We start from the raw sequence: 14,817 nt of genomic DNA on the forward strand, positions 1-14,817 counted from the left end.
AGCAGTATCTCCTTCTCCTAATGCTTCCCCCTCCCTCAGGAGAGAAGCCACTGTTCTGTCTGATGCTGCTTAAGTGTTGTGTTGTTTTTCATCTCAATCCTGTTAGCATCGAATTTGTTGCAATTTGTTTGTCAATAGTCAGAAAGGCAAGGAGAGCAAACTCTGCTAATACAGCAACTCGCATACCATAACACTGGAGGTTAGGGATGTTAATGGCTGCATGTCATCTATCAAAGCCCTTCAAAAGGCAGTAGCCACCTTATTCTTATCATTACTCAACCTTTCCATCTCCTCCTTTATCTTTTATGAGCTCACTTCTGCTCGTCTGCATGTCTATTTGTGCATCTATTTACACAGATGAGCAGTTCTCATCTTGCTTTCTCTCTGTTTTAACCCTCTACACACTACACTTTTTCTTCCTGTTTGCTCTGATCTGCTCAGAGCGCCGTGATACTAAACCCCCTGCCCGGGCAAACCAGGCGCGACCTCGGGATATTCAAAGTAAAAAGCAGCAAAGTGCTACTCTGCCTACTGCTACCAAATCTTCTGGTGGCTCTGCTGCCACTGCAAAGCAGAAAGATGGTGCGTCTGGAGCTAAAAAGACAGCTAAAACCACAGCCAAGAGTGGCACATCCACAGTCAAGACTGGTCCACCCACACAGGGTAAAGCTAACCAACGACACACTAACACCACTAGTCGAGGGAATGGTAAGTTCATCTAGCTGAAACTGAAGCCTGTTGGCCTGTCTATGTTCTTGCCTGCTGCCCTGCATGGAAAATGTCCTTTATTGCTGTTTGTTGTGGGGCAGAACCTGCTGTAAAGCACTCTGCACCTGTAAAACATGGCTGCATGTATTTAAAGTGCAAGTTAAGTGGCAACAAAGGAGTCTTACTGTTTGCCTGCCTTGATAGTCATGTCTTACATTAGAGGGGACTACCAGTCCTGTAGCTGTGAAATGTCTAATTTATGATCAGGATCTGTTTTCTGAGAAAGCAGAAGTGAAGATTTGTGTCGCTCTGATATGTGTTTGTGTCTGTGTGGGAGAGCGTGTGAATATGAGTAAGGTGAATGTTGCATGTCTTTGACAAAATGAGCTTAAATAAACTAGTGTAAAATTTGATAATGTGATGCAAGTGCATGATCATCGCTTATCATGTGTGCTTCACATTTAGTGGTGCTTTACACAGCTCAGAGCACTGTGTGGGATATTTCAGTAGTGTTTTTGTATCCGAAGACATTTGGCTATTTTCCAATTGATTGACCAAAGAAATGGACCAAAATTGCTTCATTGGTGTTTGGATAACATATTTTATATAATTCCTTTCCTCAGGCTGCTTTTATCAGCACACAAAGATGCTAAATAGACACTTTAAAAGCTGCTTGAAATAGTATTTTAGATAATCTCATTTGTGATGGTGTCATAGTTTTGCATCACATTTTCCACCTAGCCGGTGACACTACTTCTTTTAAGCTGCTCTAGGTAAAAAAGACAAAAACAAAAACAACAATAAAAAATGTAACCTTGGAAAAAAGCAGCTGCGTATCATTGAAGGACCTGGAATAAACAACTTACATTAAAGAGCTCACATTGTGCATTTTGGGTTTTTTTTTTCTTGCCCACCAGGTTTTTAAAAACAAAGAAAACGCTTTCGGAGCTTTTTTAACTTGTAAACAAACTGTAAGGTTACAAAACCAAATTCACAACTGAATTGGCTCAACTTATTAAACACCATTTAAACAATTACACATTTACTTTTGTAAAGTGGTGGCGAGTTTGATACACCTTAAACAAAGGCAGAGGAGCTACCAGTTGGAGCCTTTCTAAGAGATGGGAACTGAAATATAACACTTCAGATTGAAGATGACAAGTGATTGGCAACTCAGTGGTGCAATAGCTAACACTGCCATTGCAAAACAAGAAGGCTCCTGGTTTTTAACATTTCAGTGTTTTTGTTGTGTGGGGTTTCTCTGTGATTTGGTTTCCTCATGTGGACTGTTGTGAAGGCATTCTCAGAGTCATGGGGTCAGGGAAGCTCCCTGAGGAGCAACATACCTGGATGTTTTTCACACAGCAGATTGCAGTGTTGGTGTTTTATCCCATTTCCCAGAGCTTTGTTTAGGTTTTTAAACAGTTGCTTACATGACTGATGCTTTATACCTTTCCATTAAAGAAAAGCCTAAATTCACAATAATCACTCAAATGACTGGAAACTGAAAAATGTAATACAAAATAAAAATTTGCAAAATGAATATTTAGTCAAACAAGATGTTGCTTTTGAATAAAATCGAGTTGAAAATTTTATTAAAATCAAACAAAACGGTCCCGAACAAAGTGGAGCCCCTTGCTGATGAGCAGTGGGGTAAAATACTTGTCAACAGGTGCAGAAGTCTGGTCAAGAAGTACAGAAATAACTTTCCTCAAGGGCTTGTTCAACAAAATATTAGTTTACAAATGATCTAAGCTGTATCAGTTTGTCATGTTTGTTTGCTTGTTTTTTTTTAAATATTACTATGTGGTTCAATACTACCAGAATTCAAAACCAATTTCATGATTTTCATCATTTTATATTTATAACTACTTTAGTCATTTAGTTATTTCAGTGATGCTGTTTTTTTCCTTCTTTAATGAGAGGGTATGAATAAATTTGAGGACTTGTTGGGGAAAATTGTTATGAGTTTGGTTTGAATTAAGTATTAGACATATATGCATTGATTTGCTGTGATCCTGCTGTGTTTTGTGTCTATGCACAAAGCTTTCTTTAAGTCATATGATCCTTGTCTGGAATGTGCAGACAAAGTCTGAGACAGGAAGAGTTTCCTGCAGGGCATCGGTTTTTGTCAACTGCTTGGTTGACCAGTTGTCTAAAGGTTAGAGGTTAAAGGTAATAAAGTAATATAGTGAGTGATTGATGCTTAGTGAGTTCAGTTTAGTCTTAAATAAGAGATAATGATTGTTTCATATGGTGTGCTCAGCAACTAGGAGGAGTTAAGCATGGTTTATAATCGGGTGTTACTTCAGCATCTGGAGAGAGAGTTCTCTCTCCAAGCTCCAGCGTGTGCTTGTATTAGTTTATAATAAAATGTTCATTGTAAGAAGACAGTTGACTCATAAATGTATTACAACTTCTCAAGACCAGAGTATTTTCCACCACAGTTTTTGGGGGCTCGTCTCGGGATCCTGCGTCAGTCCGCCCAGGTTGGGGATAGACGGGTTGGCCACCTGAATCCACAGATTCATCCTAAGAACCTCAATTAGAGAATTTCAGAGGACAGGACGTCTTTCTCCCACCCGTGGTCGACTACGCCAGGACTCCTTCTGAACCAGTGTGAAAAGACAATGGTGAGAAGTGTTATTCTAAATTTACATTAATTTTCAGACTCAAACTGGAGTCAAACATTACTAGAAATTTATCACAAATTAATAATCAATATTTTAATTAATAATCACAATATTTTTCTGTTTTGTGGTCAATTGTCTTCATTATTCTCATTGTGACAGGGATTCTCCTCCTCACCTCCTCATCGAAAGAATAACTCAAGGGATAAGAGAATAACTTAAGACGAGATCAGGTTGACGTCATAAATAAAATCCTGTGAGTTTAAGTTAAGTTTAGGTTAAAGTTTAAGTTAAAAATCGTGAGTAACAAGACCAAGTCGTAAGTGCTGTGAGCTAGACGTAGCAAGACCAGACCAGTAAATCTTGTGAGTTACAAGACCGAGACCAGTAAATTAGTCAGTAAGTCCTGTGAGCTCGAGAAGCAAGACCAGGCCAACCTTGAGTTAGAAGACTGAGAGGAAAGCCATCTTGAGTGAGGAGGAACAGAGAAGAGACTGTGTGGGCTGGTTTCTGGAGACATTGAGAATTTTGCCTGATAATTCTACAAAGGTGTGGGATTGACCCTCTGTGTACATCCGCTGCAAACAGAACTAGTTCCTTTGCAGTAGGAGGTTGATGTACAGCACCATTAAGAAGTTGAAATCTCTGTCTTCATGTGAGGGGAAACTGGGGTGGTTGTGTAAAATTTCCTGTGTTAAACTTGATTGGACTGATTGTGTGGAGAATTAAAACCACGTCTTGTGAAGCCACACCGGACTCTCGCAGGAGAGCCTAGAAGCTTGTGTGGGGGTAGACAAACGTGGGGGCACGACCCATTCACATGCATTCATCCAACTGTTGAAGTGAATTGTTTGTGTAAAATCTAATTTACTGCAGTAAGAAAAAAAAAAAGAAAAAAGAAAAAAAACAAACAACAAAAAATGTATGAGAGAAGGAAGTGAGGAAAAGAGTGTGTTCATTAAATGCCTTCTGCTCACTGAAGGAGATGATGTCATAGCATGTTAGGCAGAAACAAACATATAAATCCTGTGTAAAATAGCTGCTTGTGCTTTTCTTCCTAAAGCTTTTATAAGAGCATAAAAGCCACTCCCTGTATGAATGTGGAAACCTTTTCCTAAGGAAAAGCAATTCTTTATTATCACCTGAGAACATTTTAAAGAGCAACAACATATTAAGAATGAAAAATCAGAAATGTGAGAGATGTGATTTATAGTATTAGGAACTTATTCTGTTAAATTACTATACATTGTGTAGGCAATAAGCTTAGGTTTCTGTCTGTTCCCTTTCAGACATTCATAAGGTGATTTTTATTCCTTTACTACTGCTATTATAAATTTATGCCTAGCATGTCTAAATAAATTTAGATAAACTGGAAATAAATAATGCAGCTAAAGGATGCTGAAACTAAGCATAATGTTAGGAAAAAGAGAAAATTCTTGACCTTAAAATAGGAATGGTGAACCAACGTGCTAGAGTAAATTTCCCTTGCAATAAGTTCACTTTAGCTAAATGTGAGCTAACGACAAGAAGAGAAGTTCTCAGAACAAGTGTATCTTCTTAGCAAGATCATGTTCAGCTTTCCCAGGAGAGAACTGAGTTATGAATCCACTGATAATATAGTCTCACACACACAATTACAATGTAATGTTCAAGTTACATGATGTTCACAGCACAGAACATGGTCCACATAATATGTTTGCCACAGGATTCAGAAGAAAACTATTATAATTATGAGGCTATGATCTTTATTTTCCCCTTACTGGAGAAGAAAATACACCACATGACCAAATGGTTCAGTCTCAAAAGCTCGTCTGCTGTATGGTGTTGGACACATTGCAGCGTTCCCTTCTAAACCCTTGTCAGCATGCAGCTTGGTCCACAGGGACCTCAAATGTCTATCCTGCCTGAGGGGATTCAGAGGAGGGGCTGGGGGAGAGTGAGTTCTTGATCCGGGTCACCGTAGAGTTCTGGGTGTCATGCGTGGTCAGTCAGGAGACTGGAGCAGAAACGGTCCCTACAACCTAAAGCATCATTCCACCTCCCTTCTGTGTCAGCTCTGAGTCCTGGAGCAGAACCTGATATGCAGATGTGGCTGCATGGACCCGGCCGCTGCTGATGGCCTGGGGATCCCAGAACCAGAGGGTCTGGCAGAGCCCTGTTGGTTGTGACTGTGAACAGTGTGGATATGGCTCCTATGGTGGACATGTGAGCTGGATTTTCACCTTTGACCTCTGGAGGTGATGGATCCTCCTTGTCCTCAGACTGTGTTTCAGTTGTGGAATTTTCTGGAAGTAAAAGACTAACGGATGTGGCCGGCAGGCAGCACAAATCCCACCCCGACTACAGAATCAGATGATGTTTTCTGGAATAAGCTGCACCCTGATTCTGTCAGAAAGACTGTTCGGTTCACTCAGTTCTCTGTGGAAAACCTGGATCTCCTTCCTTGAACTTTTGCCTACTTTCTGATCCTTTACATGTTACTCTTAATTAATTACACATATGAATCTGATTTATCTACCAGGAAGCTTTGATGAACATGTGTCGGGCACTTCCTGGCATGAATTTCTGATTGTATGCTGATTGGAGGAGAGCATGGTGGCTGTGGCGCGTCTGACTCCTGAGCAGATCGAGTGATACGAGCTGAATGATTATCCACAAGACCAGGCCAAGGAATGAGGCCCTACAACCAAACATTTACTCACTGTTTCTGCTTAGCTTTATACCACATTTATGAGCATGCATAAAATTTTGCACTCCTGCAGACTTCTGCAACTGAACAATGACACAGACATCTCTGCTCTGCTGCAGGGAAGCTGAACAGTTTATACAGACAAGTCAACTTCTGGCACGCTGTGCCTTATAAAAAAAAAAAAAAAAAAGTGATGAATACTAAGTTTTTAATGTTTGAGACAGAATAGATGTCAAAAGAGAAAAAATAAGCCGCTATATGACATTAAATAAGAAGGTAGTTTTGTAATTTCCCGACTTCAGTGAATGCAACACAAGTACAACAATCTCCGTGTTTTATTTGCTGACAGCTGGTGTTTTATCCCTAATCTGAATTCATTATTTTGAATTAAAGCAGATATGCTCAGTGGTTAAAATACACATCAGATGATTTTTGTTTAAAGAGTAGAACCAACTCTTGCGATGGCTGCCAGTAAACAGACCAGTCTCTTAGTTAACACGCTTAATAAGTAAACAAACAAGTCATTTAAGCCCTGTATGTCCTCAAAATTAACATGAATATGAGGCAGATTATTTGAACAGTATTGATACTTCCAAAGTTAAGCTAACTATGCTAAACCGTTAGCCTTGGCCTTTTCTGTTACACACGTTTGCATTAAAATCATTAAGGAAGAAGTGCTGCTGTGAGTGTGTGCACGTACATGCGTGTGTCGTGTTGTTGTGGATGTGGACAGTTTTGCCATCAGTATTAGAAGTTTGTTTCTAAATGCTGCTTAAGTTCAAATGTAGATAGAAAACAAACAGCTTTATTATGACCTGAAGGTCTCTGGCTGTTCAGTACCTGAAGTCCAGCTGTTAAAGATGGGTTTACATCTTGTTGCTTTATGCTTATGCTTATGTTTACAATATATTTGGAATAGAAAGCCAGTCTTATTATGATCTCAGTTTTGTGTGTGTTGCTCCTGAATGGGTCTGTTGGAGTCTGAGAGAGATTAAATCAACAGTTCTGAATGAGCTTTATTTAATATATGCAGAGATTCTTCAGTGTGGTTCTGCTTCTGTCATTTAGCAGACATGACATAAACAACACGAGCAGTAAATCAGAAAGGAAATTCCAGCATGGATAAGTGTTGGTCAGACTGCTGGGAGTCCAGTTTGACACATGTTCTGCTATGCAGTACTAGAGGATTTTTTCTGGTTGTTGGTTAAGATGAGACGACCTGATAGGAACTTTGCAATAAGTAATTAAATGAATTTGGTTACTTTGAATGATTACCTACCAGATAAATGAGTGGCCCTAACTGTTGCTTTGTATTGTTCATGTTTTACTCCATGACTGTTTAGCTGAAACTGACTATCCTCTGCACCCCCCAGGCCTGGCCCCTGACCGACCTCTAGTTGACCCTGACTTGATTTTCCTTTTGATGCTGTTTGCTCTGACTGTGACGCGGTGGAGGCTGCAGCTCTCCCGTCTCAGTTCTCGTTACTTGAGCTTACTCTTTAGCTGAAAACAAGTCCATGTTTTGGCGCTCTCTTATGAATGACTTTCTGGATGCCATTTTCCTGAATGTTTTCCTCCCACAGGTTGCAGACGGGGAAATTTCCTTCTGGCTCTCTTTTCAGGTCTTCCTTGGACCAAAAGTACTTTTTCTGGTTCTGATGTACATGCGCATGCGTAACATGGAAACATGGGCTTTTTTGTGATTCTTTTTGCAGGACCCTCACCCAAGTGGGCATGGTTCCTTCCAAGACTGCCTGTTCAGACACAGCTCTGTGTGAAAGTAATGTTTTAACATATTGTCCTAACCTCATAAGAACCCTTTTCAGGCATTTGCACACAGGTGAAAGCTGCCCTTCATGAATCAGCATCTACGCAGCTCTATTCACTTCAGCCTGGAGATTTTGTCCTGATAAGAAGCTTTAAACATCAGCGCTGGAACCAACATCGATGGTTTAGGCCATTTCAGGTTTTCCTGACGACCCAGACAGCGGTAAAGGTCGCAGAGTGAGCTGCTTGGCACTACAGATTGCTTGAACCTCCTGAAGCTCTTCAGTCTGAAATTACAGAAGAATAACGCACCACCCAACAAAGGGCAGAATAATCCCTGTGGTTGCGTGGGTAAGTGAGATAGTCTACTCTCACACCTGAAGACCAGCCTTCGCTCTCAAGCAAGATCAGTGTGAAGCTGAAGTGAATGGCTCCTCACTATTGTAATTTCTGAAAGATTCTTTTAAAACCCGACAGGCATGAGGCTCCTGATGTTTTGAGAATGTTGTCTTCTGTATGTACTTTTGCGTTCTGATAACAATTTCTCTTCTTATTGTTGGTCCTGTAGGACCAAGAGGAGGGAGAGTGTTGGGGAAAATTGTTATGAGTTTGGTTTGAATTAAGTATTAGACATATATGCATTGATTTGCTGTGATCCTGCTGTGTTTTGTGTCTATGCACAAAGCTTTCTTTAAGTCATATGATCCTTGTCTGGAATGTGCAGACAAAGTCTGAGACAGGAAGAGTTTCCTGCAGGGCATCGGTTTTTGTCAACTGCTTGGTTGACCAGTTGTCTAAAGGTTAGAGGTTAAAGGTAATAAAGTAATATAGTGAGTGATTGATGCTTAGTGAGTTCAGTTTAGTCTTAAATAAGAGATAATGATTGTTTCATATGGTGTGCTCAGCAACTAGGAGGAGTTAAGCATGGTTTATAATCGGGTGTTACTTCAGCATCTGGAGAGAGAGTTCTCTCTCCAAGCTCCAGCGTGTGCTTGTATTAGTTTATAATAAAATGTTCATTGTAAGAAGACAGTTGACTCATAAATGTATTACAACTTCTCAAGACCAGAGTATTTTCCACCACAGACTACTGTACATACATGTTTTTTGTAAGAATGAATATTTTGATATCGTCCTGCCAAAATCCATCACAGTATTTCTTTTAATTATACATTGATGATTCTCCTGAATAAACCTTATTGACACCTTACTGACAATAGTCATTAGAACTATTTGAAGTTTGTCAGCGTAAGTGCTAGTGTGCATAGTTTTCTGTCAGTATTACCCTGGATCCTGTGGGGAAACTAGTAGCTTGTATACATCTTACCCCACTTAGATCACATGGATGGATACTGGCGTAAAGAAAAGTTTTTTGAACTCTATAAGGTTTTTTCTTTTTTAAACTTTCTTTGTTTTGCTAATTAAAAGTTGGTCTTTGCAAAATTGTTCAGCTGTAGTACTAGAAAACACAAAGTAATCTGCTGTTAAGCAACGAAATACACCACGCAGAAAGTTTACCACAGATATCAGTGGCAGGGTTATGTAACTAATTAGCTGGACAGCTGCATTAGAGCTCTACAGTGCAGCTGCTAAAAACAAATTTTATGCTAGTCTGTTTGCTCCACTGCACATTTAGTCTGTTATGTTCTTCTGTTGGGACTCAGCTTGCCAACTGCTGTCAGAGAAACAATATGTCCTCAAAGACTCGTTCCTTTTGAATATGCACAAATGGATTTTAACACGTTAACCTCAATCATACTGGTAGACTTTTAACTTTTTTCCAGTTTAACCTGCTCAGAAAATTGAGATGTTTTGTGCTATTCCAATACACATTTGCTTTTTCTACCATATCTCCTTAGCCAAATCCTCTCATCCAAAGAAGACTGGATGCACAACAAAAACCACCCTCAATTCCACCTCCACACCTCGTTCTCGAGTACCTAAGGATTCTGGCACTCCTGCAAAGTGTGATGGGGCCGATGCAAAGACCAGCCGTAAATCGGACACTCCAGCTTCTTCCACTGTACCTCAGAAAGCCTCCACAGAGACTTTTGATCAGCCTGGGGAGTTAAAATCCTCACCCCTTTCCTCAGATTCCAAGCCGATAACATCTAAAGCCTCAGGCAATGACACAGGGGAAACCCAGGCTGTTTCACAACCTCATCAAGAGCCTAAATCTGCTCTCAAAGGTTTGGCTGCAGGTGAAGAGACTGAAAAATCATTGGCTCCTGAAATTCCTGTTCAGTCTCCACATATCAACATGGCCACAGAGGATACATCTTTCACAAAAGGAGAGACTGACAGCTGTTCACAGCGGGAGAAACAGACAAGGCTGGATGGGGAGGGAGAAGTGTGTGGAGAAAACAGCCCAAGGTAAAAAAAAATCTCGGTGAATCTTGATATTGTATATCTCTATTTCTGTACCTCAGCTTGATGCTGCATCACAGTAAAGTTTCACTAATTATTTATTAGACCGCTGGTCATGTGAGGACTAAGTTTATTACAACAGTACATTTATTGTTTTCAGTCTGTGCCGTTTGATAAATATCAGCATTTGTTGGCTAAAATTGCACAAACCTCCGGATGTGTTATTGTATCAAAGTCTTGTGTTCCCACTGTCCCCTTGTTGTCTCCCGCAGGTCAGCAGAGGGTGAAGCAGAAAAGCTGCAGGGCATCAGTGTGAAAGTGGATCAGGCGGAGGTGACAGTGATCCCTGACAGGCCGAGAGACAGCCAGACAAGTGACTCTGATTCTGACGGGCCAATCCTGTACCGAGATGAGGATGAAGAGGAGGAGGAGGAGGAGGATGAATACACAAACAGTATGGCTTTGATTTTGTGACATATTGCTTAACAGTTTAGATCAACTTGGAGAAAGTGTACAGGCCTTGTAGAGCAGACTAAGTATAACTAATCCCTACGGGCAAATTAGCGTATCATTTTCAACAAATAGAATAAACGAGTGGCTTGAATTGGATTATTGAATAAAAAGAAGAAGAAATTGTCCTAAATTAAATTTTCATTGTCGACAGCCCTTGTATAAAAGCAGCAACACGCTGTGATTTGAGTCATTACATAAGTTTGCTGCAAGCTGTGCTGTGCAACAGGCATCTGATGACTCTGGCTGGGACACTGTCTGATAACTCTGCAATAATACCTGTGAAATCCAACAAGCAGCGATTCTGAGGAGCAACTCAGATTTGAAGTGTCACTAACATGTACTGTTAGTGTTTGCACGTCCATTAGTATGCAGAATATTCGAATTCATCCTCTATTTCCATCTGTGCTTTGTCTTTATTTGCAGGTACATGAAATTAGCTGTAGCAAGCATTCAGGAAATGTTACAACTACAACAGATTTGCTTCTTTAAATTGCTCAACTTGTGTTTACCACTTTTGGCTTCCATTTACTCTGTTGATTTTTTATTGTTTTAGTTTTTAGTTTTTTTTTTGTTTTCTTTGCAAGACAGGGTTTTCTGAAATTCTTTCATGTGCATCACAAGACTTGAGTTTTTAACCAAAATAAAAGATATCACCACTAGCTTTTATTTATTTTTTTAAGCTGAGAAGACAGAGATTTGCACAGTGCATACAGAGATTCAGGCTATTACTGTGGACAAGATTGATTGAAGAAGCCTCTCACTTGAAGGCACTCTGGTGTATAGCAGCTTGTGCACCAACATAATAAATCCGCTTTCATTATCTGTTCATCCAGTATTTTTTCCTTAGTTAACAAAGACTTCTTGTGACTAAACAACTCAACATGAAAACGTCATTTTAGGACATAAGGTTGAGATTGCAAGTGGTTTTAAATACTAGCTTTAAATTGCTATCTGTATCAAACCTTCTCTATAAACAATTCATTATATTAATGTTTTTTGTTTTTTTTGTTTTTTTAAAAAATCAATTTAGTTATTTTCACAGCACTAAGAACCCTGCTCCTAATTATTCCTGCTCACCTTCTGTTTTAGGTTCTCTTGCCAGCAAGATCCGTCGGCGAGACACGCTGAACATTAAACTGGGCAATCGGCCCAGTAAGAAAGAGCTGGAGGAGAAAAATATCCTACCACGGAGCTCAGAAACGGAGAGACATGAGCTCCGGCAGCAGATAGGCTGCAAACTGGTCAGGTACACACACACACACACACACACACACACACACACACACACACACACACAAAATGTGTGAAAATCCGGGTAGGTGTTACTTGTCATCATAAATATAACTTAGCTGTGGAGTAATAACAGGTCTTTTTTTGTTTTGCATTGTGGGTGGCATATTAGTATAAAACTGTGCTTAAGTATGGCTTTGCCTTCTGAGACCGAAAGGTTGATGGCAAACTGCCTTTGCACTTTTTTTTTATCTGTAACTAATGGTCTAAAACAAATCACAAATGTTTCTGTGTTTATGTTTATTCTCCTTTCTGAGGTCAGTGACATGTTTAGATTGTGTCATAACTCTGTCTTTGTTTTAGGCGCCTGAGCCAAAGACCCACCACAGAGGAGCTGGAGCAGAGAAACATCCTCAAGCGTAAGTTTCTCAAGTACAATCTTAAACTGAGAGGTCACATAAGGCATGATTTATCTTAATTATTAGTTTTTTCCTGTTATTTTAAGTCTTGGACAGAGTACCAAACCAGTTTGATGCAAAGCTTCAGCTGGATGTGCCAAAATAATACCAAGGAAAAGTCATGGATCAGAGAGCTAGACAGTTTGCCTCAAGACTGAGTTTTAACTTTTTTTTTTTTTCTAGAATTAATATTTTTGGCTTGCAGGTATTTTTGGTCACAAATACAAATGTGATGCTTTCCAAATTGGGAAGTTTGGTATCAATTGTTCCTTGATATGAACACAAAAACTGAATTAAAAAACAAAAACCTATTTTCATTAAAATTCCTCTAAGTCTTTCAGTTTGACCTGAAGGCTACTGTAAAAACTCCTGTGAACATGTTTAGCTGATGCAGAATGATGTCTGCGACTAGAAACGGACCATCGGCAAGTTCTTCATTTGTTTACATGGTACCACCGTGATAAGACTTGTCTCAGATAGATCTGCATACACTACACACTGTTCTGTTAACAAAATAAACAAGTTTATTGACATTTTAAGGCTTTTTAAAAGTAGATTTAATTAAAACTGAGGAATTATCCAAAATGGATTGTTTAGAAATAAAACTACAGCTAGTAAGGCATCATCACCAGGATGTGGGTCCAGCGCAGGAAATTACAGAAATCATTCATTACATGTTGTCAGTGCTAACTTCCTAATATATTTCATGATAAAACTAATTGTGCTGCAAAGAAGTTATTGCAACATTTAATATATCTGCAAAAACATGTATTTGTACTTTCTGGCAATAATGCATCCATAAGAAGGCACGTGTTTGGGCATATTAAAGGTTTTTAAGTGTATCAATCACATAAACATGTTATTATTATTATTATTATTATTATTATTATTATTATTATTTCTGTAATATGAACACTAAGACAACCTGCATTAATTGTGACACTTTTTTTCAAAAGAAAAGACATTTTGTTCTGACAGAAGGAAAGAAAAGTTGTGCGTCTGTATTATAAATTATAGAAATCCTCCATTTCATTATATAATGCACCACAGCCAGAACATTTTGTAAGCGGACTGTTCCAAGTTACCTTAAACTTGTTTACACACATTTATACGCTGCATATCCATGAGGACATTACAAGAATATTTACAGTACAGATTTAGCACTGATTATAATGTCATTTCCCTTTTTGCTTTTGTTTATGTAAAAGATAATCACACTGCACCCAGAGCCATCTGCATGCTTTCATGTAGCAATTCACATGTCTGTGTTAAATTAGAAGCAGAAACTTTGCAAATGTTGTAGGTGTGAAATGAATCTGTTGACTTTCTGCATGCAGAGAAGAATGAAGCTGAGGAGCAAGAAGCCAAACAAGAGATTAAAAGGAGACTCTCCAGAAAGGTAGTGTAAACCCCCTGCACACACACACACACACACACACACACACACACACACACACACAAACACATAAGGGAGAAGAGAAAGAACACAGTCTAAATTTAGTTTCGTTCCATCACATCAGTCATGGAAGGAGGCAGCAAAGACTTTCTGTGGAGAGATAAGTCCATCTAGTGGACACAGGAGGAAGTGAAACTTGTCATGAAGTTGCAACTTTTAATGTTTTACAATTTTTTTATTTATAGACTTTTTTATTTTCTCCATCCTGTGTGTGTGTGTGTGTGTGTGTGTGTGTGTGTGTGTGTGTGTGTGTGTGTGTGTTTCTGCATGTGTAGTTGAGCGTCAGGCCTACAGTAGCAGAGCTTGTCGCTCGGAGGATCTTGCGTTTTAATGAGTATGTGGAGGTAACAGATGCCAAGGATTATGACAGACGGGCAGACAAACCCTGGACACGACTTACTCCTGCTGACAAGGTATTTTTGTTTATTATACAGAACTGTATTATGTGTCTTGGTTTAGTTTATGAGCTTTTCTTTATTTTGTTAAGAACTCAGAATTGCATGTGCTGTGAATTTATGCTTTTAGAAATGAGAAGATTAAAATACATAAAAAGAAAAGAATAATCATGAATAGATGCCCTGACTATGGTCACCTAAGGAATACATTTAGTTTGATTATTGTAGACTGAAATGTTCATCTATGGAAAATAAGCAATGACGGCATCCGGCTCTCTCTGGAGGGTGTTTAAAACGTTTTGAAGTGTGACTGCATGAATTTGACCCTGTTCAGTCACAACACAACCCAAGTCAGCCACTGATTGTGCCTGGCTCCCAGTTTCCTGTTTCTGTTCATCCCAAAGGTGCTGAATGGGATTTAGGTCAGGGAATTATGCAGGCTTTTTAAGTTTCCCACACCAAACACTGGTGCTTCGCTCACTTTCAGGTTATGTCACACATTTTTACTTTCAGTATTGTGGATTGTAATATTGTTTCCTTGATTCTGGAGCTCACTGCTTTCACCATAAACTGAACTTTGAATAACAGACTTGGACAACTAATA

At 39.3% G+C, this 14,817-nt stretch overlaps 1 protein-coding gene across 2 annotated transcripts in view; it reads left to right on the top strand.

The window, feature by feature from the left end:
• The window catches only part of phactr2 (phosphatase and actin regulator 2), a gene marked incomplete at its 5' end in the record, with an annotated part of 62,862 nt that overhangs the window by 40,690 nt on the left and 7,355 nt on the right, over positions 1–14,817 (top strand). Inside the window, 7 exons of one of the 2 annotated variants that reach the window (XM_079249030.1) lie at positions 442–708; positions 9,654–10,167; positions 10,434–10,615; positions 11,764–11,920; positions 12,268–12,323; positions 13,700–13,761; positions 14,094–14,231. In XM_079249030.1, the coding sequence (XP_079105156.1) occupies positions 442–708; positions 9,654–10,167; positions 10,434–10,615; positions 11,764–11,920; positions 12,268–12,323; positions 13,700–13,761; positions 14,094–14,231 (1,376 nt within the window). The remainder of the gene's footprint in view (positions 1–441; positions 709–9,653; positions 10,168–10,433; positions 10,616–11,763; positions 11,921–12,267; positions 12,324–13,699; positions 13,762–14,093; positions 14,232–14,817) is intronic. The other variant, XM_079249031.1, reaches the window with a different exon arrangement.

This window comes from Telmatherina bonti (assembly GCF_933228915.1).
Source record: "Telmatherina bonti genome assembly, chromosome: 11".
Classification (NCBI taxonomy): domain Eukaryota; kingdom Metazoa; phylum Chordata; class Actinopteri; order Atheriniformes; family Telmatherinidae; genus Telmatherina; species Telmatherina bonti.